General features: G+C 68.3%; 3 protein-coding genes across 3 annotated transcripts; all 3 read right to left on the bottom strand.

Moving 5' to 3' along the window:
- Positions 1 to 283: 283 nt before the first annotated feature.
- CHLRE_09g387800v5 (uncharacterized protein) lies at positions 284 to 3,205 on the bottom strand. The gene is made up of 7 exons (XM_001694481.2): positions 3,079 to 3,205; positions 2,897 to 2,987; positions 2,392 to 2,498; positions 2,053 to 2,188; positions 1,636 to 1,716; positions 1,186 to 1,329; positions 284 to 992 (listed from the first exon to the last, which is right to left on the bottom strand). The coding sequence occupies exons 1-7, from the start codon at positions 3,144 to 3,146 to the stop codon at positions 870 to 872; spliced, it is 750 nt and encodes a 249-aa protein (XP_001694533.1). The 5' UTR covers positions 3,147 to 3,205; the 3' UTR covers positions 284 to 869.
- A 374-nt stretch (positions 3,206 to 3,579) lies between these two features.
- On the bottom strand, positions 3,580 to 11,655 carry CHLRE_09g387850v5 (uncharacterized protein). Its single transcript, XM_043065447.1, has 6 exons — positions 11,137 to 11,655; positions 10,526 to 10,702; positions 10,239 to 10,327; positions 9,149 to 10,034; positions 6,017 to 8,794; positions 3,580 to 5,804 (listed from the first exon to the last, which is right to left on the bottom strand). Exons 1-6 carry the CDS (start codon positions 11,299 to 11,301, stop codon positions 4,626 to 4,628), a joined length of 5,274 nt encoding a protein of 1,757 aa, XP_042921050.1. The 5' UTR covers positions 11,302 to 11,655; the 3' UTR covers positions 3,580 to 4,625.
- Positions 11,656 to 11,713: 58 nt separating this feature from the next.
- CHLRE_09g387900v5 (uncharacterized protein) lies at positions 11,714 to 21,625 on the bottom strand. The gene is made up of 7 exons (XM_043065448.1): positions 21,265 to 21,625; positions 20,697 to 21,157; positions 19,738 to 20,440; positions 18,177 to 19,612; positions 16,368 to 18,027; positions 13,199 to 16,196; positions 11,714 to 13,072 (listed from the first exon to the last, which is right to left on the bottom strand). Exons 1-7 carry the CDS (start codon positions 21,347 to 21,349, stop codon positions 12,973 to 12,975), a joined length of 7,443 nt encoding a protein of 2,480 aa, XP_042921049.1. The 5' UTR covers positions 21,350 to 21,625; the 3' UTR covers positions 11,714 to 12,972.
- Between the last annotated feature and the right edge of the window lie 10 nt (positions 21,626 to 21,635).

Here is a 21,635-nt window from a genome sequence, read left to right as displayed (position 1 = left end):
GCCGGGTGTGCATCGTACCGTACTGTCGTGTTCGGTGGTGGCTGCCAGCCCACCGCACTCCACCCACACAACACTCACCGCTCAGTATCCCACTGCTGCTCATGCCACCTCGCGAGGGCCAGAGTCTGTACACCAGTCAGCTCCGGCGCTCCGCCACTGCACGGCTCCATCAGTGGAAGGTGCAGACGTCGCATCTCTCTGGATCCAGCCCCTGCCAACTGAAGCAAACACGGCACCTGTACGCTGCACACTGTAAATATGAACATGTAAGGTGACTGTAAAGGACGCATGATCTTCTTACATGGGTGAGGGCGCTGGGGGCCCTCCCGGAATTCACAGATCAGCGCAGGGAAGTGCTCTGGTAGCCGCGAGGATACACCCCGCGCAGGGGCGCACCCAAACTGCATCGCATATCACCTCCCTCTCGCCACACTTAAGAGCAACCATCCGTTGCCACCCATCGCCACCCAGAAGAAGTACTGCATGCGTACTCGGCCCGTGGCGTCCTGTCATGGTCCGGCAGGTCACGCGTATGGTCCAGGGGCCGTGCTTCAGGTCGAATGCCGACACGAAACACTCCCGTTCCACCCCTGTTACTCATGTGCACAAGCAGAAACACGAGCGAAACAACCTCGCGCGCACGATCAGTCCTCCGCCGACGGGAAGGAGAAAGCACATTCTACTTCAAGGCCATGCCCACACACACTTTGCAATTGATCACAACATATACGCTACGCCTTCGCAATCTACAAGATCAACTGCCGAGCTGCATGGCCCCCCGCAGAATCACATGCTGAGCTGTGCCCTCACATGTTCTTCACCCCCATCTCAACCAACCGAGCTGTCTGCTCGCTACGCGACCACTCCCTTTACGCGGCGGCACCGGCGGCCACCTCGGCGGCCAGCTGCTTGTCAAACTGGTACACGCCCAGGCCCTGGCCCACCCGCCGCAGCTGCGACACGTACTCGGACACCTTCTTCACAGCCTCGACCTGGAGCCAACACAGCAGGGAAACAAAGGCAATTCGGCGCGCTTATTGATACGGATACAAAAGCAGGCGAGCGGGCACGAACAACGGGCGAGGGGAGGGCCACACGCGCTGCAGCACAGCCGCACAGACACGTTCTTGCCTCAGATGTTTCCTGCCCATCATCCCACACCTCCACACGCATGCCCGCCCCCACCTGCTCGTTCAGCAGCTCGCCCTCCACGAAGTCGGCCATGGAGGCATCGCCGTGCTCGTCCGCCACCGAGTGCAGCTGGCGCAGCTTCTGGAAGTTGAGCTTCTCCAGGCTCAGGGCCAGCTCCATGGCGTACAGCGCGTCGCCCTGCAGCAGCGCGACACACGTCCAGTGGGGCACCGCACCACTAGTTGGAAAGAGCCCCTGCCGTAACACATTGCCGTGTCGCGGTGCATGCAACGCGTTGCGCTGCGTATTGTGCAGTGCGAACAAGGCCGCTTCCGAGTACAAACCCCCAAGCCAGCGCACATGCCACTACCCATGGAGCTTCTGTGCCGCCGCCTCCCTTGCTGCTCCTCCTGCGTCCATTCGCCTGCTCTTTGTGCGTAGAGAAGCACGAGGCCCTGCGTAGAGAAGCACGAGGCCCCACAACATGTCGAGCCGCCGCCCCACCTTCTCGCTGGCGCTGAGGTCCAGGTCCGGCATGGAGATGGCGCCCAGCACCACGCGGCCGCCGCGCCGGTTCTGGTACTCCTGCAGCAGGGAGGCAGCGAGACGAACGCGCAGGCACACACACACCAAGGGGAGGGGGGTTGGGTAAATGCCCGAGCCCAACGACGCAGGCGCGTGGCGGAAGGGTACAGGATTACACTGGCAAAGTGGAACTTCAGAAGCAGCAAGTACAGACAGTTGAAGGCGATGGAGGGCGCCGGTTGTGAGCGGCAGAGGTGGCGAGTGGGAACTAGACGCGCGGGGGCACGCCTTCGGACTCCAGAGCCCACACGCCAAGTGCGCCGACCCAGCGCCTCAGTACTGTATTTTCCCCCCACCCAGGCAACATCCCCCGCCCTCGCGGCCCCGCCCCCGCACCATGAGCAGCTCTGCGTGCTCGCGCTCCTCCTCGCTGCCGGCCTTGAAGAAGGCGGCCAGGCCGGGCAGCGCCACGTTGTCGCGGTCGAAGTAGGCCCACAGCGCGTGGTACAGGTAAGACACGTTGTACTCGATGCTGCAGGGGTGGGGGAGGGGAGGCAAAAACGGGTGCGGCGTGAGGGTACGGTGCCAGGCTTTACAGTAGCAATACTCGTGAGTCTCTGAGTAATGTAGCTGGGCTGGCCCGGAGAGCCGCAACGCTCCTCCGTCATGAGGCTGGCTGGCAATCTAACGTGCACGGTCCACTGGGTCCATCCATGCGTCGGCCCGCTGACTCACTTGACCTGCTCGTTGATGGCGGCCTCGCAGGCTGGGTGGAAGTCAACGCGCGCCAGCGACTGGATGTTCTGGTTGGTCTTATCCACGGTCGCCAGCTCGCTCTGCACCTGTGGGTGGAACAGAAGTTCACACAGGCAAAGCAGGCTGAGATGCAGGGGTGACTGCTGTGGCGGCCAGCCGCCGCCACAGGGGTGAAAGCCCCTCGTCCGCCAGCGTGCTCCAGGCGCGTGGGGGGCACGTCGGGCACACTCCCGGAGTCCACGTTGCTCTGAAGTGTGCCCGAGATAGTGTTTCGGGCTATACCTTGTAGACTGCTTAACGAAGCCGCCTCGCACGACTGTCGCTCCGACAGGCGGGCACCATTTCCGCCACAGCCAACTGGCCCCGATTGCCTGGCAACAGGTCAATTGGACCCTGCACTTATCCCACCTATGCCTAACGGGGCAGCGGATCGCCAGATTCGTGGCAAAACGCAGGCCACACTCCGAAGTGTGCCCGAACTTGCCTCCGAGAACTGAACGGCAGGCTGAACAACAATGCCAGTGATCTTGTCCACAGTGGCATGGCGCGCCACAGCGCGAGGGGCCGAAGTGCGCCTGCGAGGAGGGTAGTTCAGTTCAGTTCAATCGCGACCCATAGTTACCGTTATGCGAGCCGGCCGAGCATGCTTTAAAGGCTGTGACTTACCGGGGGGTAATCACCTGCTGCTTCGCCAGCTTGGCCGGGGCCCCGAAAACGCGAGCACAGAGCGCCATTACGTGACTTGGTAAGGACAACGCCAAGCGCCCGAAATTCTAGATGTATGATGTAATGCAAGTACCAGAAGTCACTGGTGGTTGCGGGTATACGGTGAGACCAAGCGAGCCGGCGATCGGGTGCTTGGGATGGGGATCGATGGGTTGGAACTACCCCCCCCCCCCGGCGACCCACGGGCGGCGTGAATTGCAACAGCCCCTTGTGACAGTCTTCTCTAGAGTGGCGACGGGCGCGGTGGCGGCCAAGCAGCAGCAGCAGCAGCAGCAGCAGCAGCAGCAGGGCGGCGGGTGACGGCGGGGATGCGGTTTGGGGGTCGTGGCGGCCATGGCGACAGCAGTGGAGCACAAGCCCACCAGAGCCCACAAGTTGGTCGCAACTTTTGGTCCAAGTTGCGGGCATATTTTATAGCAGTAGTGGCACGATTTACAGTGCATATGTTTCAGAGTTTACAGTGTGTGACCAGTACCATGCACCTGGCCGTTGACCAAAGCGGCAATGCACCAAGCACCAACAGTCGTAGGTAGCCGTGGGCGTGCAATCCGTGCATACACCCCCAAGGCGGCCCTTTTCTCTACACACTCTGTACACACCACTTGTGGTGTTACTTGCCGCGTGCAGCTGACGCGTGCTTTGGCAGGCATGAACAATGGGTACCGTGTCCCAAAAACGCACATCTGCCCCTGCTTAAACCCTGTGAGAGCTGCGCCCCTTGGCAGCCCAGACTTCTCGAACAGCCTGACGTCACCAAAAAACACAAACGCACGCACCTACTGTAAGGCCATTCTCCGGGCCAGAGCGCACCGACTACCCACTTCCCCGGACCAGGAATCGCAACTCGCAACACTCCAGCTACACACACACAGACACACACACACACACTCCCATTTCGCCTTTGACTGTCCTGACCTGCGAAGGCGCCGTTCGATGTCGTGAGGCTGTCGGCAGCTTTGGTATCCTAGTGCCTACCATAATCAGGTTGTGCACATGGGCACATGCGCGGTAGTAGATAGCCAATTCAATCATCATTATTGGACTTCACCAGCCCGATGCAACGCCCGGAATGCCTGGAGCACAGCAACATTCTTGCCTGCGTTCATCTCGTCATCATGCACTGCATAGGCATGTGCTCGCACGCATATGCATGTGTCCGGGAACTGAGTGCGACCCCGGGGTGCGACCCCATGCTGCCCCGTCCTGAGTGTGCTGGGCGCGCATGACCAGCGGTGACTCCCACACCGCCGCCCAGCCTGCTCAGCCACACGGACGGATGTCCTGCCGACGTCTGAGCACGTGACCACATTCCCGCCTAGCTCTCACACGCGAAACCCAACCTGAGCTGGGGCGGTATCGCTACCCATTGCTGCACACCCCAGCTTCCATCCAGTGCCCACCAAGTGCACATACCCAAGCACTGCGGAGCGCTCGCACGCGGGGGCCACACCAGCAATGAGCCCGGCGCACTGATCCCATATCGCTCACTAGTACCCGCCTCCGCCACCGCCCATGCCCCCTCCGCCCATGCCGCCGGGCCCGGGCTGCCCCAGGCCCCGCACCATATCGTCCCACTGCTCCATGCTACCCTGCCGCAGCTCCCGCCGCAGGCTCTCCCGCATCGTCTCCAGGTCCATACTGCCCAGGCCACCCATCAGCCCAGCGCCGCCGCCGCCGCCCGGCCCAGCGCCGCCCCCGACGCCATCCGGCCCCGGGCCGTAGCTCATGCTGCTGCCAGGGCCGTTCGGCCCGCCGCCGCCGCCTCCCCCGCCCGCGCCCGTGAAGCTCATGCCGCCGGCCCCGGAGAAGCTGAGGCCGCCCAGGTCGCCGCGGCCCAGGCCCATCTCGGCCATGAAGGATCCAAATCCACCGCTGTTGCGCCGCAGCAGATCCAGGTTGCGATCCACGAAGGCGTCAATGCCCTCCAGCTGATGGTCCAGCGCCTCCAACAGACCCGCACCGCTGCCGCCAGGGCCGGGGCCCGGCCCGCCGCCACCAGGGCCGCCGCCGCCCACGGCCATGTTGTCGGAGGTGCGGCTGAAGCGCGGGGCGCCTCCGGCACCTGGCCCAGGGCTCGGTCCGCCGCCGTAGTAGCCGCCCGGGCCGCCGCCGGCGCCGCCTCCCGGGCCGCCGGCGCCGCCGCCGCGGCCCCCCCCTGCGCCGCCGCTCATGCTGTCCGAAACCCGGCGGGGCCCGGCACCTCGGCCGCCGCTGGGGTCACCCGGGTAGTAGCCGCCGCCGGCTCCTCCGCCTGGCCCACCGCCACCGCCGCCTTCAAAGCGGCCGCCGCCAGGGCCGGCATCGTACCGTCCGCCGCCGCCGCCGCCGCCAGGCCCGCCAGGGCCGCCGTAGCCGTCATTATACCGGCCACCTGTCCTGGGCCCGTCACCGCCGCCGCCCGGCGGCCCTCGGTACGGCTGCCGGCCATCATAGCCGCCGTGCGGGGGGTCGTGTTGTTGTTGCTGCCGTCGGTGCGAGTGGGGGTGCGGCGGGCCCTGTTGCTGGTGCTGCTGGTGCTGCTGGTGCTGCTGGCGGTAGGCCTGCTGCTCCATGCCGGGGCCGCCCATGTCGCGTTGGTGGGGGTGTTGCTGGTGCTGCTGGTGCTGCTGGTAGTGCTGCGGGTGGCGCTGGCCGTAGTCGTCCATTTCGTTGCGCAGCCGCAAGCCCTGTGAGCCGGGGATTGCAGTGGCGCCGCGTGAAGATGCGGGCGGCCACATGCACGAAAGGACAAGTGCTGGCTAGGAAACGGCGACTCGTGTGCACAGTAGGCACAGCGCCCCTCTTTACCTCAACGGACAAACAAGGGGTCAACCACTGCGACTAAAACCAATACGCGCACGAAAAATGAAAACTGGCAGGCGCGCTCGCGCTCCCTTACCTGCAAAGATGCTATGGTCTCGGGCGGTGGTGAGTTGACTCCCCCGTGAGGCCCCGTGGGGCCGCCAGTCAGCGCCCCTGAGAGGTGCGTGCGCCCAGAACCAGCGCCGCCTCCGCTGTTACCACCCTGGCCCTGCGCCGCCAACAGCGCCGCCGGGCCGCCGCTCCCGCCGCCATTGCTGCTGCCGCCGCGCATCATCGCCCTCGCTAGCTGCTCCCGCGCCGACTGCTGCTCCTGCCGGCTGAACGGCTGGCCCAACTGGCCACTTCCGCCACCGCCACCAACACCACCGCCGCCACGGTCGCCCCAGTCGCCCCCACTGTCTGGCCCTCCATTTGCCGTGTTCGGCCTGCCATAGCCGGTGCCATACCCGCCTCCTCCTCCTCCGCCGCCTCCTCCGCCGTATCCACCACCGCCCGGCCCCATGCGCTCTGAAAAGGAGTTCCTGCGTGGCGGCGCGCCGCGGCCGCCCATTGCCGGCGGCATGTCGCCGTCCAGCGGGTCCATGCCGCGCCGCATCGGGCCCTGGCCCTGTGAGCCGCCGGCGCTCATGCCCGACGGCCGCGCGCCTGCGCTGCCAGCAACGTCCCCACCCATTGAACCCCTGCCACCGCCGCCGCCGCCGCCCGGGCCGCTGTAGTCGCCGCCACGGTACTGCTGCGGCACAGGCGGCGCACCGGCACTGCCGCTGCCCATGGGCCCCCCACCACCGCCGCCGCCACCGCCGCGGTCAAACCAGCCGCCACCGCCACCGCCGCTGCCACTGCCACCATAGCCCGTTGCCATGCCGCGGCCGCCGCCGCCGCCGCGACCCATGAACTGCCCCTCCGGCCCAAGCCCGGAATCCATGCCCCCTTGCACGCCTCGCGACCGGCAATCATCCGGTCCTTCATGCCAGCCGCCACCGCCGCCACCAGCCATGCCGCCGCCTCCCGGACCCGGGCCGCCCATGCCTCCGCCGCCGCCCGGCTGGTCGTCCCAGCCCGGGATGCCGATGTGGCCGGGGGCGGAGTGGCGGCCCTCTGTGAACAGGTGCTGCGCGTGTGGGTTGCCGCCCAGGCCCCCAGGACCGGGGCCGGGGCCGCCCATGCGGCGGCCGTAGTCACTGCCGCCGCCGCCGCCGCCACCGCCAGGACCACTGCCCGGGCCGTACCCTGGCGCGGTGCCGCCAAGCCCGTGCAGGCTGGTACGTGCCGCCTGCATCCCGCCCAACCCCATGCCAGACTGGTACCCGCCAGGCCCGCCGCCGCCGCCACCACCACCGTCCATGCCATATCCGCCACCGTCGCCACCGCCGCCGCCACCGCTACCGCCGTAGCCGCACGGCTCGTCCTCATACTGGCGCTGCGGGCCCAAGCCGGGGCCTCGGCTGCCATAGCCACCTGGCCCCTGCTGCTGCTGCTGCATGTGCTGCTGGTGCGGGTGCTGCTGCATGTGCTGCTGGCCCTGCGGGACCTGCTGATGCTGCTGCGGGCCGTCCAGCGAGCTGCTGGCGAAGCGGCTGGTGCGCTGCTGCGGCCCGTTGCCGCCAGCGCCCGTGACGGAGGACAGTCGGTGCTGCCGGTGCGGTGCGCTGACGCTGCCGCCGGCGCTGACACCCGCCAGAAGGCCGCCTCCTCCTCCGCCGCCACCACCACCACCAGGGTGCCGCAGCAGCGACGACACGCCCACCGGCCCCGCCATCACATCGCCGCCGTACCCGCCTCCGCCTCCTCCACCTCCGCCGCCGCCACCTCCTAAGCCCCCGCCAACTCCGCCACCCAGCAGCGGTGCAAGCGCCTCGGAGATACGCCGCTGCGCGCTGTAGCCGTCAGCAGCCGCGCCGCCGCCGCCGCCGCCGCCTTGCGGCCCGCCGCGACCGTTGCCGCCCAGCGCATCGCCTAGCAGCAACAGATCCACCAGCGGATCCAGGCTGGCGTCGGCAATTGGATCCAGCAGCAGGTCTCGATCCGCGCCCTGGATCCCGAGCAGCGCCAGCTCTTCGGCCGACAGCTGCTCCATGCCCAGAGACGGCCGGTGGCTGAGGCCTGCCAGGATGGCCACGTCGGCATCGCCAAGAATGGCGTTGACGCCGGCAGCCGCCAGGCCGCCGCCTCCGCCGCCGCCAGGGGCGCCTCCGCCGCCGCCAGGGCCGGGGCCGTAGCCCCCGCCGCGGCCCCCGCCGCCGCCATATCCACCCATGCCGCCGCCCTGGCCGCCGCCACCGCCACCTGGCCCGCCGTATCCGCCCCCGCTGGCGCTGTTGGGGCCGTAACTGCCTGGGGCGGAGCCGTAGCTGTCGTGATGGCCCCGCCCCGACATGTCGTTGTAGTGCCCCGGCCCCGGCCCCGGCCCCGCGCCCATGTCCCCGCCGCCGCCACCGGGTCCACCGTAGCCGCCGCTGTGCGCCGGGCCGTAGCCGCTGCCGCCGCTCTGCAGTGCCTGCAACGGCATGCCGCCGCCACCCATGTGTGGCCCAAGGTCCGGGCTGTGAGGCCGCCCCAGAGGGCCGCTGCCACCGGCCACCCCGCCGCTAGGCGGCCCGATCCAGCCGCCGTCGCCCGGCATGCCGCCCCGGACGCCGCCGCCGCGCTGTTGCCCCGGGCCGCCGCCGCTGCCGCCGCCCCACATGGAGTCCAGCAGGCCCTCACGACCGGCGGCGCCGCCCGGGCTGGCCATGGCGCGTGGCAGCGCCCGCGGGGAGCGCGGCCCCGAGCCGCGCGGCGAGCCGGGCGCCTGCAGCCCCAGTGCCTGAGGCGTGGCGCCGCCGCTGCCGCTGCCGCTCTGGCGCCTCGATGCCTGCACACAGCGCACACACACACACACACACACACATACACACACACACACACACACACACACCCAGAAGTGGGACGGCGGCGCTTGCGTCAGGTACGCGGCAGTCGGGAGCCCTGACCTGCGCCCGCCCGCCTTCACCTCGCATGCCACCCGGGCCCCACCTGCACAACCTCGCCTGCCTTGCGCCACCCCCCTACAGCGCCACCTGCCACCCACCAGCGCCACCACCCTCTCTGCCTTACTGCACCTGGCTACACCCCGACCCTCCACCCGACACCACGACCCCCCACCCTCCACCCTCCACCCTCATTCCCACCTCCTTGCATTCCTCGCCCCGCCGGCGCCCACCCCCACCTGCTTGACCACCTTGCCGTCCGCCACCACACTCAGCAGCGCCATACGCTCCAGCGAGGACCGCCGCCCAGGGCCGCCGTGCCCGCTGTTGCTGCCCACGCCGCCCAGCCGCCGCTGCACCAGGTTGCGCGGGCTGCTGGCGGCGCTGCCGCCCCCCACACCCACCGGCAGCGGCTCCGAGTGCGTCGGGTACAGGCCCCCACCGCCGCCGCCGCCCATGCCTCCGCCCATACCGCCTGCACCCGCCAGCAGTAGCGACGGCCCGCCGGCACCGTGCATGTCGTCATCCGGCCCGCCATCCCAGCCGCCTGGGCCCGGCCCCAAGTCGCCTGGGCCCCCGACGTACCCCATCGGCCCGCCGCCACCACCGCGGCCACCGCCGCCACCCGGCCCCAGCTGCAGCCCCAGCCCCAGGCCAAGCCCGCCCGACGGCGGCAGCGCCAGCGGGCCGCCGGGGCCGCCGCCGCTGTCCGCGCCGCTGGCGGTCGGCGTGCCCGCGCCACCGCCCACCGCGGCCAGGGACAGCGGCCCGGGCGGGCCCACCCGCGGGCCACGCCCACCAGTCATGAGCGTGGGGATGGCCGGCATCGGCCCGTCAATGCCGCCGCCGCCGCCGCCCCCGGGCCCGCCGCCCAGCCCTCCCAGCGGCAGGCCGCCCAGGGGGGCGCCGCCAAAGCCCCCTAAGTCTGAGTTGCCGCCAGTGGAGGTGGGAGAGCGCCAGGAGCCGCCGTCGCCGCCGGCCAGGTCGCCCTTACTGCCGCCGCGGGGCCCGGCCCGCCGGCCGCCCGAGGAGCGTGGCGGCGGCGCGTCCAGGTCGTCAGCGGGCGAGCCGCCGCGCTTGTTGGCCTGCTTCAGCTTTCGGTTGTAGTTCAGCTTGTAGTTGGACCTGGGAGGCGAAGGGGCGGAGCGGGGCCGACGGCGGGTTTGTGGCGCGAATGTGGGCAGTCATGCACAGCCCATCGTTAAGGCAGGCGAGTGAATGCTGCAACTGGTGCGAGTACCCTGTTTCTGGGCGTGGGGCAGGCCAAACAGCGTGTGTGCATCTGTACATTTGTGTGTGTGCCGCGTCGTGCCCGAGCACCCATCTCACTTGCGCAGCTGCTCCAGCTCTTTGTCCAGCGGGTGGTTGGGGTCGCGCATCACCCGGCCGTACTCGTCATCAATCTTAGTCACAATGTACTGCGGGAACGAGGGACGAGGACTTTGAGGTCAGGGGAATGTGTGTCATGGCGGAGGTGGGGTGGATGAACCTGGGATGACGGTGGGCCGATGCCGCTCATGCGGCCGGGCGGAAGCCGACCCGGAAGGTGGCTGACCTCCACCCCTTTCCCCGCGCGCCACCTGCACCCGGCGTCGGTCCTGCCGGCCGGCCCTCACCGCTCGCTGTGGCTCCGTGAGTCGGGGGTCGTTTGGGAGTGCATCCCGCAGGAACACGAGCGACGCCAGCTTGCGCTGCGGCCAGCGCGAAATCCGAAGCTTGTGGCAGCGCCGCTTTAGTTTGGAGTGCGCCACCCCCAGCGCTGCCGCGGCGTCCACACAGGGCAGGTGAAAGACCTACGGCACGGCAACAAAGGAGGGCCGTGAGACGGAGTTGAGGGCTGCCGAAGCTCTATGGTTGAGCCTGGGGCTTGGGGATATGGTGGGAGGGCCTGAAGCCTGGGCAAGAGAGGGATGCTTGCCACTGAGCAGCTGCAAGCTGCGGCTATGTTGGACCACAAGTAGCGGGCTTTGTTAGCGCAAAGCGACTCTTCCCTGCTGCATGCCACTCGACGGGGCAGCAGTTGGGGCAGTGGTGCCGTCCCAACCAGCCGGAACCCTCCGTCCCAAGCCCACCCGGCCAGCGCTCGTGTAGCAGCACAGCCATCCAATCTACCCCCAATAGCAGCCTTCCAAAACCGGTGCCGTCTGACTTCGCGAGTGCAACCATTACCATAAAGAAGCGAATCAACATTCTGTTTCCGGTCCCCTGCGGAAACGCATGCGCACACCTTTCGCAACGCATCCAGTGATAGGTCCGGAGCTCCTCCTGGCAGCAGCCGGTCAGCCGCGTCGTCTCCGCTGTCCGAAGCCCCGTCAAAGCCGAAGTCTTCGTCGTCGCCAGATTCATCTGCTCTTGTTTTCTTCTTCTCGCCTGGCTTTTTACTTTTCACCATCTTGGCAATGTCAGTTCGCTAATTAGCGCTGACCCTTGCACTGGAGCCTTGGGCTGCCCCGTCTGCAGTTGTCGCGCCACCGTGCGCGCCACTGCGAGCGCGTGCGTAGATAAACAGCCTAAGAAATAGTTGCAGGCGCGCAGTGCTTTCTAAACCCTTGACCTTGACGTTGCTCTCGCTGTAAACTGCAAGTGCAAGTGGCAGCCCCAAGCTCGATGAGATGGACAAAACTCCAAAGTCAATAGAGCAGTACTATAAGCACAAGCCGCTAGCGCAGCGGGTTACTGTGAGGCTCGCTAAAGTGCCGTGTTGTTTTCTTGCGACAGGAATAGGTCTCCCGTTTGCCGGGCTACTACAGTAATAGGCTTTAGCACGCACAATAGTGCACCCCACTGTATACACGCACACCCCACCTCGGCATGGTCTTGGACCCCCTGCACATCCTTGCACGCGCGCACAGTGAACGTAACGTATTCAGCCAACACGGCATGGGCATATGTACAGCACCAGGCGAATACGGTAACCTTCACTGTACGAGCGTGCATAGATGTGCTCACGTGCGGGGCTGGCAGGGTATGCGTGTTCTGTCATCGAGCCCAAACACGCCTGTCCTGGTGATGCCACTCCTACTGGCCTGGTCTTGCCGACCGACACCGAAGTCCGGAACACTCCACCCTCCGCACTCCGAAGAGTCGTCCCACGCCTGGCGGCCGGCATGTCAATAAAGCTCACTTCAGTTTGACGTGTATGCGCAGTGTGCCAGGACTGTTCTGACACTCGTCGTCTGGCATTGCAGCATGCTTTCCCTGGGGGCTGGGGCTCCTTACGCACACACGGCAGCGCGCGCGCGTGTTGACCCCAAGTCGCAGTTGGACCAGGCAGTCAGTAGCAGCAGTTGGTCCGGCACGGCGCGGCCCTGAAATCATTATATTGGGGTTCTACGCGACTACGCCACGTGAGTCACGGAGGCCACAACTGGCCACAAGCGATTGCGCGTGATCAAACACGCTGCTCCAAGCCCCAGTTCCCGTCAAAGCTCGGAAACACGCGCTCCAAGAACTGATCAGTCCGCAGCTGACCCAGCAGCATGAGTCAAATCATCGCCGGTCGTGGTCACGACATATTCCTCGCTTCGCCGCCTGGCGTCAGCTAGTCCGTCTGACTGCCTCACACAACCCCGACCTATGCCACATAGCTGTCCGTCACTGCAAGGATTTGGCTTCCCGCCACGCCAGCCACTCAAGAATCGTGCCCTCATGCCGTTCCGGCATGCTGCTGTTAGATGAATGCCTGATGAGGGCCAGGTGAGTATACAATGCAGAATGAATCGCGCAGGGTGTGGGCTTGAAGTGCCCCGCCCCCAAAGGCGCGTTGAACAGTGCACCAACACAGCTGTGTTCACCTGTGTGCTTGACTGCAGGTATGCATCACGTCAAGAACAGCAGATGGCCTCGACTTCGAGGCTTGAGCTAACATGAGCATGACCAGATGCCATGATTGCTTTGAACATCTACATTTCAAGCTACATCACCTGTTCGGCTTGACATATAATATGAAGACAACAGTCGACATCGCCGCCCGCCACACACTATAAATGCCAGACAACCTACAAAATCACTGAGAAATCATTGCAATCTTCCAACCTGAAGTACAAGCGCCGCTGTGACTCTGTCACGCGGGAACCTCCTGAGGTGTCTCACGTTTCTCCGCTGCTTTCGCCGCCGCACGCCGAGACTCCGCCGCGGCACGAACCGCCATCGCGTAAGGATATCTGCAAACAGCCAAAGGTAAATAGAAAGGGGACGCTTCAGCAGTTGGCCTTGCCGTAATGAATGCTTCACACACTGTGCCCAACTGCCCATACTTCCCGTGCGTACGCGCGCGCGCACAGACGCACCTGCACACGCCGTGCTCCCAGGCAGGCATGTCGAACGCCAGCTCCACCAGCAGCAGCAGCGCGCCCGCCAGGCAGCCCGCGTTGGCGGCCAGGAACACCCACGGCAGCGGCACCGCGCCCGCGCCCCACTCGTAGCCCAGCCCGTACAGCGCGCCCGTGAACACCGCCAGCGGAATGCACAGCGCCCACGCCGCCACGTGGGTGTGCAGCCCAAGGAACAAGGCAGCCGCCAGCCGCACCGACGCCGCCCAGCCGGAGTAGCCGCCCACCACCACCACGCTGCTCACGACGGGCGCGGCGGCTGCGGAAGACGCCGCGCCGCTTCCGTAGGAGCCGAGGCGCGCGAGTGCCGAGCGGCGGTCGGGGCCTCGGAAGAGCAGGGAGACGCCAGCGGCGATCAGACGGCCGGAGGCAGCCAGCACGTGCAGCGTTGCGTCCACGAGGATGACCAGCGCCGTGGGCGCCGCCAGCGCGAGCGCCAGCGGCGTGCCAAACACAGCCCAGCCCAGCACACCCAGAACGCTAAGTGCGATGGCACGCAGCCGCGCAGCCGCACCCGAGCCCGGCCGCCCCAGGGTGCTGTCGCGCAGGTACTCGTGCACCACCAGCAGCGCCGCCGGGCGCAGCCGCCGCACCCGCGTCGCCCCGCCCATCTGAACCCCAGGCGCGCCCCCGGCAGCGGGCAAGTCCGCTGGTGCACCTGCGCCAGCGGCAGCAGAGTCGGCGGGGGCGGAGCCTTCCGCGCCGTAGCCGGGCAGCCGCGACCGCTGCGCCGCCATCGCCGCCGCCGCCGAGGGCCCCGACGCTGCCATCGCCGCCGCCGTCATGCTGGCGGCGCTCTGCGCGTTGGCGGCTGCAACGGCGGCGGCCGCCGCCATGGACGGCCGCTGCGTCACCATGCTCCGTTGGCTGGTCGCCGTCAGCTGGTGCTCCAGCCACCTGCTGCTGCGCTGCCGACTCGCCACCCGCGAGTATGGGTCCGGGGAGTTGTGGGTGCTGCCGATGGCTCCGGGCAGGCCGCCGCCACCGCCGCCGCCGCCGCCGCCCCCGTCGCCGTCGGTGCCTGTGCCGGGCACCCCCGCCAGAAGGAACCCCATGCTGGAGGACTCGGGCTCCATGGCCGACGCCGGGCCGCCATTCGGCGAGTGGCGCTGCGATGGCATGCTTGCAACGCGCCGCTCCGGCACGAGCAGGTGCCCGTGTGCGTGCGCGCACGGAGGCTCCGCGGCGTTTGCGGCGGCCGCAGCCGCCAAGGACCGGCGGCTGACGCCGCCGGCAGCCACAGACGCCGCCATGCTAGCGGCAGTGCTGGCGCTTAGCGCTGCCGCCGCCGCGTTCTGAGCCAGGCGACTGTGCGACCGTGCTGTCGACCGCGCGCCCCCTGGCTGCGGAGATGGCAGCTGCGGCTGCCAGTGCTGGCTGGCGCTGCCGCTCAGCGCCTGGGCGCTGTTGGGGCCGTTGGCGGCGGCGTGCGAGCCGGGGCTGATGGGGCCGCCGTAGGGAGCGCGCCCCTGGGCCATCTGCGCCAGCACTGACGCAGTGGCCATGTGCATGAGGCCCGGCGACTGCTGCTGCGCGGGAGGCATGCTGTGCCACTGCTGGCCCGGCATCGGCGGTGCCGGCATCACGCCCCATGGGTGCGCCGTCACGTTGGAAGGCGGGCTGGTAAGGGGACTGGCGCCTTTACTGGCGGCGCCGCGGCTGGGGTGCCGAGACATGGAGCGCCTGCCCCCGTGGGCTGCCGCCGCTGCCGTAGCGTGCGCCACGGCGGCTGATGCAGCGCTGCCGGGGCTGAGCTGCGCGCCGCCGCCCGCCGCCGACAGGGCTGCGGGGTCATACACGTGTGAGTGCTTGTACGGCGCCGCGGCAGCAGCAGCCGCGCCAAGCTGGACATGGCGCGCGTGGGCATACTCAATGCTGCCCTCCATTCCTGGCGGCACCGTCAGCGCGGCCGGGCGGCCGCCCATGGACCGCGACTGGTGCTGTGGGCTCCTGTCAGTGCCACCACCATCCGCCTCCGCGCCGCCTGCAGTGCTGCCGCCGGTGCCCTTTGCAAACCGGACGCCGCCCGCGCCTCCGACATCGTGTCCCTCAGCTACCGGCACACCGGCCGGCGCCGCCAACAGCAGCTCCCGGTGCGGCAGCGCCGGCCCGCCTCCTCCAGGCAGCCAGAAGCTGAGGGAGCGCGCCAGAGGCGGCGGCAGCAGCTCACACCAGGACCGCGGCAACCACCGCGCCGCCAGCGCCTCGTGTGCCGCAGCGCGCATGACCAGTGCCGCGGCTTCGCCATACCAGTCCTCCTGCTCGTCCCAGCTCGCCACCTGGGCCGCGGCAGTGACCGAGCGCCGCGGCACCCGCCCACCATCGTCACTGCATGCGTATGGAGTCTGCCAGTAGCCAACAGCCTCCTCCTGCTGCTGCTCGAGATGCACCTGCTCAGCGCCGGCGGTTTTACCGTCTCCGGCGTCGCCTTCCACCCCAATCTGAGCATGCAGCCGCCATGCATGCTGTTCTGCCGCCACCGGCTGCTCCGCAGCCGCCTGCGGCAGCACCCCATCCAGCTGGCTACCACCATCCACGTCGCCGCCATCACCGTCCGTGTCCTCCCAGTAGCGCGCCGTGTCTTCCGTCGACGCGATCGACAGCTGCGCCGAGACTCGACAGTTGCGCGGGCTGCTGTGGGGGCTGTGACTGTGGTTGTGGTTGTGGCTGCGCATGAGCCTTGGTGAGGCTGTGCCGCCCACTGCGCGAACCACCAGTCGCCGTGCGGAGACGCTGCACGTTTGTGCTGGCGTCAACGCGCCCTGTCCCGAAGCCGTGTTATCGGCATGGCTTGGGCTTGGCCTGGACGGGGCTGGAGTTTGCGGTCCCAGCACCGTCTCTCTAGGACTGCCGCTGTGGTCGGCGGCGGTCTGGTCATCGGAGAGTGGCGGTGACGACGACTCGAGCGCCTCCGCGACCGCGCGCGGACCACCGCCGCCTGCCGACGCCATCAGCACTGCACGTCGGGCAACATACGTGCGATGTTGACATGCATGGGCAATTGGGCATGGTTGTTGATGCTGCGGTAAACAACGGCTTGATCAATCGGTGCGCAAGAGTGTGGGCATCCATGCAGCAATCATCAGGCCTAATGCTTTTCAACCGTCACCTACAAGGCCGTGCCTACCTCGCTTGCTGGTGCTGCCGGCCGGGCCTCGCAGACCCCGGGCGCCGGACGGGCTCATGCATTCCCCCGCTCCAGAGATAGGGCTGCTGATACGGTGCGACACGCCCGCGGCCGCGCCGCCCGGCGACATGCCCGTGCCTGTGCCGGTGCGGCTGCTGCCGCCACCGCCGTTCGCCATTGCCACCGCTACGGCGTCTTCGTCCACGCTGTTCCGCTTCAGGGCTGAGCCCACAGCCAGAGCGCTGCGGCCGCGCACGGCGTTGCCGCTGGCTCCACCGACGGCGGACAGACCACGACCTAGCGGTGAGCGCGGCGCACCGGCGCCGGCGCCGCCACCCAGCGGGCTGCCGGGCATTGCGCTGCCACGGACGGAAGCGGGCGAGCGCGGACTGCCGGGCTGGCTGCCGCCGCCTTCGGCAGCAAGGTCGTGTGGGCCGGGAGTGCCGAATGCGCCCGTGCCGGAGGCCTTGGGGCTGGACTTGGGGCTGGCGCTACCAAGGCCGTTCGCGAAGCTGTTGGTGTTGGCGACCAGAGAGAAGCCATGCATGGAGCCGCTGCGGTTGGGCGGCACGTCTCCGCCGCTGGGGTCGTTACTGCCGTTGATGCGGATGGGAGTGGGCGTGGGCATCACCCCACCCAGCGTCACGCGGCGCTGCGAGGGCGCGCGCGACACTGACGACCTGAGAGCCGATGACGGCCCCGCCGGGCCGGCGATGCTGGGCGAGGACACACATGTGGGCGAGCGCGGCATGACGCTGCCGCCTATAGCAGCGCCGTCGCCCTCGCGCGCCATGCCGGTGCCGGTGCCGGGACCCCGTCGCTGGCCACTGACCCAGCGCTCCTGCGCTTCTCCGACGCCTGCCGACGGCGACGGCCGCGGCGGCGGGTGACGGCGGGAGCCGAGCGACGTCGACGCCGCAGCAGTCGCCGCCAGCACGGGTACGGACGGCGTGACGCCGTCGGTGCTGACAGTGCCTTCGGTGCCGCTGCTGCCGCTGCCGGTCTCTCCGCTGTTGCCGCCGCTGCTGCTGCGGTGCACCTCCCTCCGGGAAGCACCACCGGCCGCGGCTGCCGCCTCCTCCGCCTCCTCCGCCTCAAGCTCCGCCTCAAGCTCCGTCGCCGCCTTGCTCCGCCCGCGGCTCAGCCCTCCGCCTCCAGCCGCGCCTTCAGCGGCAGCTCCGCCGCTGCCTCCGCCGTGCGCCGAGCCCTCCACCTGGTCTGCCACCGCCTGGCCCACCTGCTTGCTCATGGTCGCTGCCAGCTCGCGAGTGGCGCGCATGAGATACAGCGTGCCGCCAACTGCCAGCACCGCCAGCGCCGGCGGCACCACCCAGAGCCACGGCAGGCAGGACACCAACGTGCTACAGTACGTGCGGCGCGACTCGAGCGACAGCACGTACGTCATGGACCCGGCCGCCGCATGCGCCGCCACGGCGGCGGCGGCACGCGCCATGGGCCCCCACGGGATCTCGTGCAGCACCCAGCGCGTGACGGTGCCCGTCACATCGTAGGCGTTGCGACCGTAAATGGACAGCCGGGCCACAGCGCGGCGGGAGTAGGCGCGCGCGTGGGCCACGATGATGATGCGCGCCATGCCGCCGCTGGCGCCCATGGCGACTGCTGCTGCCTCGGGCTGGGGCTGGTAAGCCTCGTAGCCGGCCTGCGCGGCGCGAGATGGCGGCGGCGGCAGGACATTGAATGGGGCAGGCAGAAACAAGGGCCGCGCATCTTTTCAAACCAGTAAGCCGTGCGCTACGCTTGCGCTGCAATGGAACCGTGCATACGGGCGCAACATACGCACATACGTACCGCGTGCGACACCTGCTGTTCATTGCCATTCTGCTGCGCGCCGCTCGCGTCGCTGATCTCCTCCTCCGCGCCACCCTCCCGCTCCTCCTCATCCTGATCCTCCGCGCCAGCTCCACCCGTGCCCTCATACGCCTCTTCGTACCCCTCGGCCTGCAAAGGCTGCGGCGGCGGCTGGCGGCGCTGGCTCGGGCCGGATGGCGCCACTGCCAGAGCGGCGGCGGCACGACTGCTGGGCCCAGAGGGCGTCACGGACTCCGCCACGGCGCCTGCAAGTACGCGGCTCGGCCCCGAGACAGCCACCCGGTTCGCCCCCGCTGCCGCCGCCGCCGACATGGACCCGCCAGTGCGGCTGGGGCCCGACACCTGCCCCGGTGTCGGCGCCGTCCAGCCACTCGGGCCGGAAGGCGCCACCGCGGCGCCGTCGGCACGGCTGAGGCCCGATGGCGCCACCGATAGCGCTACGCGGCTGGCCGCCGCTGTAGGCACCGAGGCCGACATAGAGCCCAGCCGCCCGCCGTGTGTGGGCGGGGCTGCAGTTCCCGGCGCCGTTGCTGGAGGTGGCGCCGCGCCCGCCGCCATGGACGGCCGCCTACTTTGAGCAGCTGCATTAGAGGGCGTGACTTTGGAGCGGTTGGTCTTCCACTGCCAGGCCGCGTAGAAGATGGCGGCAAACAGCACGGCCACGCCCGCGGCACCGAAGCTGCCCCACAGCCACAGCAGTTCGGGCAGCGGCTGGAAGGCGGTGCAGGCGTTGTCGTGCATGCCGAACTGCAGCGAGCGCGTGAAGGCCGCCGCGAACGTCACGCCGCGGTCACCCGGCGTCTGCAGTCGCGGGTTGCCGTACAGCAGCATCGAGAACGGGTACGGCCGCGTGTAGCTGCTGCCCGCGCTGCTGCCGGTGGCGGCTGACGCCAGCGCGGCGAAGGCGGGTGAGGTGGTGATCACGGCCGCGTGCAGGTCGGGGTCGGAGCCCCACGACACGCCGTCGGGCGGGCAGCCGTCGCCGGCGAAGCCGTACGAATGGCTGTAGCTCATCCAGAAGGCGCCCGAGCCGCTCAGCGTGATGGTGGCGGCGGCCGCGGCGCCGGCCGTGGGGTCCTCCACCAGGCTCGCCGCGGACACCACTGTGTTGCCGCTGCCCGCCAGGGCGGCGGCGCCAAAGATGCCGCCGGCGGCCGCCTCCGCCGCCGCAGCTGCAAGTGACTGCGCTGCCGGGTTGGAGGTGTCGAGCGTGCCGAGGTAGGAGGCCGCGGTGGGGGCGGCGGCGGCGGCGGCGGTGGCGGCGGTACGCGGCGTGATGCTGCCGGCATCCTTGCCCGACGCCGAGCAAGCGCCGTCCAGCCAGGCGCGAGGTATGCGGCCGCGCAGGTCGTTGTAGGACAGGTCTAACACACGTCCGCAGCCGCCGTAGCGGTTCAGGGTGGATGGCAGCGGGCCTGCGCACGGGGTGTTCGGGCCGGCCGGCACAATCACGCGTGTTTTGGGTTTGGCGGCGGCGACCCCGGGCGGCGCAATGAAAAGCACATACAAGTTATCCCTAGCAAACTGAGCGTGGTCCTACCAGTGATGCGGTTGTACGACAGGTTCACGTGCGCCATGGGCGGCGTGGGCCCGAAGGTGGGCGGCAGCGTGCCGGACAGCAGGTTGCGGCTGAGGTCCAGCCGCTCCAGGAAGGGCAGCTGTAACCACGTGGCGTCATCCGGCATCTGGCCCGACAGCCCGCAGTCGTTGATGGACAGCCGCCGCAGCCGCGAGGGCGGCGTGGTGGGCGCGGTATAGAGGCGGGAGAAGTAGGAGGCTGGGTCGGAGGCGTTGCGAATGCCCGCGTACGTGAAGTTGAGGCTGGCGGTGGCGTTTAGGGCGCTGACGTTGGCGGCTGTGCCACCTCCGCCCGCCGTTGTAGCTGCGGCTAGGCTCGAGCCCGCCGGCGGCGGCGGAGGAGGTGACGGCGATGCCACGGGCCGCGGCGGCGGCGATGACGGCATGGTGCTGTTGTGCACCGCCCCGGCGGAGCCGTTCAGGGGCGGCGGCGGCGGCGGCGACCGCTGCAAGGGCGGCGACGGCGGCCGCCCGGATGCGGCGGCGATAGTTGCGAGGATGTCAGTAACGTTGGTGCCGGTGTCCACGCCCGCCGCAGCCAGCGCCATGATGAGCGGCTCCAACAGGAAGGCCGCGTACACGGCTGGCGGCGCCGGCGCCGTGCAGCGCACCGATAAGCCCTCCAGCTGCCGCAGCAGCGCCGCCGCCTGGTCCGTGTAGCCCAGCTGCAGCGCGTGAAAACACAGGCATGGGCACATGAACACTTGATTGGTGGGACTGGATGAGGCTGGGCATGTTGCTGCCAAGGTGTGGCTTTTGCAGGAGCAACCAAAAGGATGTCTGATGCACACGGAAAGCGGTGCAGGGCAGTTGCCCCCGCACCGCTACCGGCAGTGCCCCTTACCGGAGCCCGCGTGCAGCTCCTATAACCACAAGCACTTGCGCGTGTCTCCCAACGTACGCCCGCCCCTGCCCACGCACCTGGAACGCCTGAGAGATGTCGGGCGCGCGCACCGCCAGCTCCAGGGGCCTGTAGGTGTACGTGTCCGCCTCGCCCGACACCAGGTAGGCGCTCACGCTGGGCCAGCGGCAACCCAGACCCAGATCCACGCCAGCGATGCAGCGCAAGCCGGCGCCGGAGCTGCCGACAGCTGGGGCCGAACCGCCCACGGTCAGCGGGAACGGGTCCAGGTCGATGACCCAACTCAGCGTGTCGACGCAGCCCGCTGAGGCGTTGCCAGGCAGTGCGCAGATGGATTCACGCGTGACGGCGTCCAGGCGAGATAGCAGCACGGTCTGCCGTGGCGGCTCAGGTGCGGGCGGGGGCGGTGAGGGCGAGGGGGGGCGTGGGGCGGACGCGAGCGTGGCGAGCACACGAAGCGGGGGCGGGGGTCCCGCTGTGCCGGTTGTCGAGGCCTGTGCCTGCCCGCCCACGCAAACGCCTGCATTCCAGTGTAAGAATGCGAATGAGTGTAAACTGGTCCTGGTCTGAACCCGATACTGTTTTATTTTGAGACTTCGCAAACGGCAGAGCCGTCGAACGCATTACCTGCCGCAAGTAGAGCAACGCAAAACAGAAGGAATGCGCCTCCGCTTCTCGCCCGCTGCCAAACACGAGCTGGGCAAGCGACCATCGCAGTGCACTCCAGCCGCGGCCAAGAGCACCTCACGCTCATACTGTCATTATCGAAAACATCTCAGCAAGAGCGAAGGCCACCAAAACCAGGCGTCCTGGCATAACTGGGGCGTGTGCGCGGACGCATAGCCAAGAGGCAAGCCTCTATACTATTGTCTACTAGCCCTATACGTTTTCATAGTGCAGCGAGTATGGGCTACGAGCTCCTTGAAAACACAAGAGTGTCTACAAAATGTCTACAAAATGTCTGAGACAACGCTCTCGTCAGCCTCCTTAGTGCATTA

The sequence above is a fragment of the Chlamydomonas reinhardtii genome, chromosome 9 (genome assembly GCF_000002595.2).
Source record: "Chlamydomonas reinhardtii strain CC-503 cw92 mt+ chromosome 9, whole genome shotgun sequence".
NCBI classification, from domain to species: domain Eukaryota; kingdom Viridiplantae; phylum Chlorophyta; class Chlorophyceae; order Chlamydomonadales; family Chlamydomonadaceae; genus Chlamydomonas; species Chlamydomonas reinhardtii.
This window is presented reverse-complemented; position numbering and strand designations above follow the sequence as displayed.

Bases quoted from the DNA above. Each gene is read 5' to 3' on its own strand.
- CHLRE_09g387850v5 (XM_043065447.1), bottom strand. From the start codon at position 11,301: ATGGTGAAAAGTAAAAAGCCAGGCGAGAAGAAGAAAACAAGAGCAGAT. The intron at 10,703-11,136 runs GTGTGCGCATGC...GCCGTGCCGTAG, and splicing joins CACTGGATGCGTTGCGAAAG to GTCTTTCACCTGCCCTGTGT. The intron at 8,795-9,148 runs GTGGGGGTGGGC...CGCTGTGTGCAG, and splicing joins ACGGCAAGGTGGTCAAGCAG to GCATCGAGGCGCCAGAGCGG.
- CHLRE_09g387900v5 (XM_043065448.1), bottom strand. From the start codon at position 21,349: ATGGTCGCTTGCCCAGCTCGTGTTTGGCAGCGGGCGAGAAGCGGAGGC. The intron at 20,441-20,696 runs GTGCGTGGGCAG...CACGCGCTGCAG, and splicing joins ACATCTCTCAGGCGTTCCAG to CTGGGCTACACGGACCAGGC. The intron at 16,197-16,367 runs GTAGGCACGGCC...CCCGACGTGCAG, and splicing joins CGGCAGCACCAGCAAGCGAG to TGCTGATGGCGTCGGCAGGC.
- CHLRE_09g387800v5 (XM_001694481.2), bottom strand. From the start codon at position 3,146: ATGGCGCTCTGTGCTCGCGTTTTCGGGGCCCCGGCCAAGCTGGCGAAG. The intron at 2,499-2,896 runs GCAAGTTCGGGC...TTCCACCCACAG, and splicing joins CTGCCGTTCAGTTCTCGGAG to GTGCAGAGCGAGCTGGCGAC. The intron at 1,717-2,052 runs GTGCGGGGGCGG...TCCCTGCTGCAG, and splicing joins AGCACGCAGAGCTGCTCATG to GAGTACCAGAACCGGCGCGG.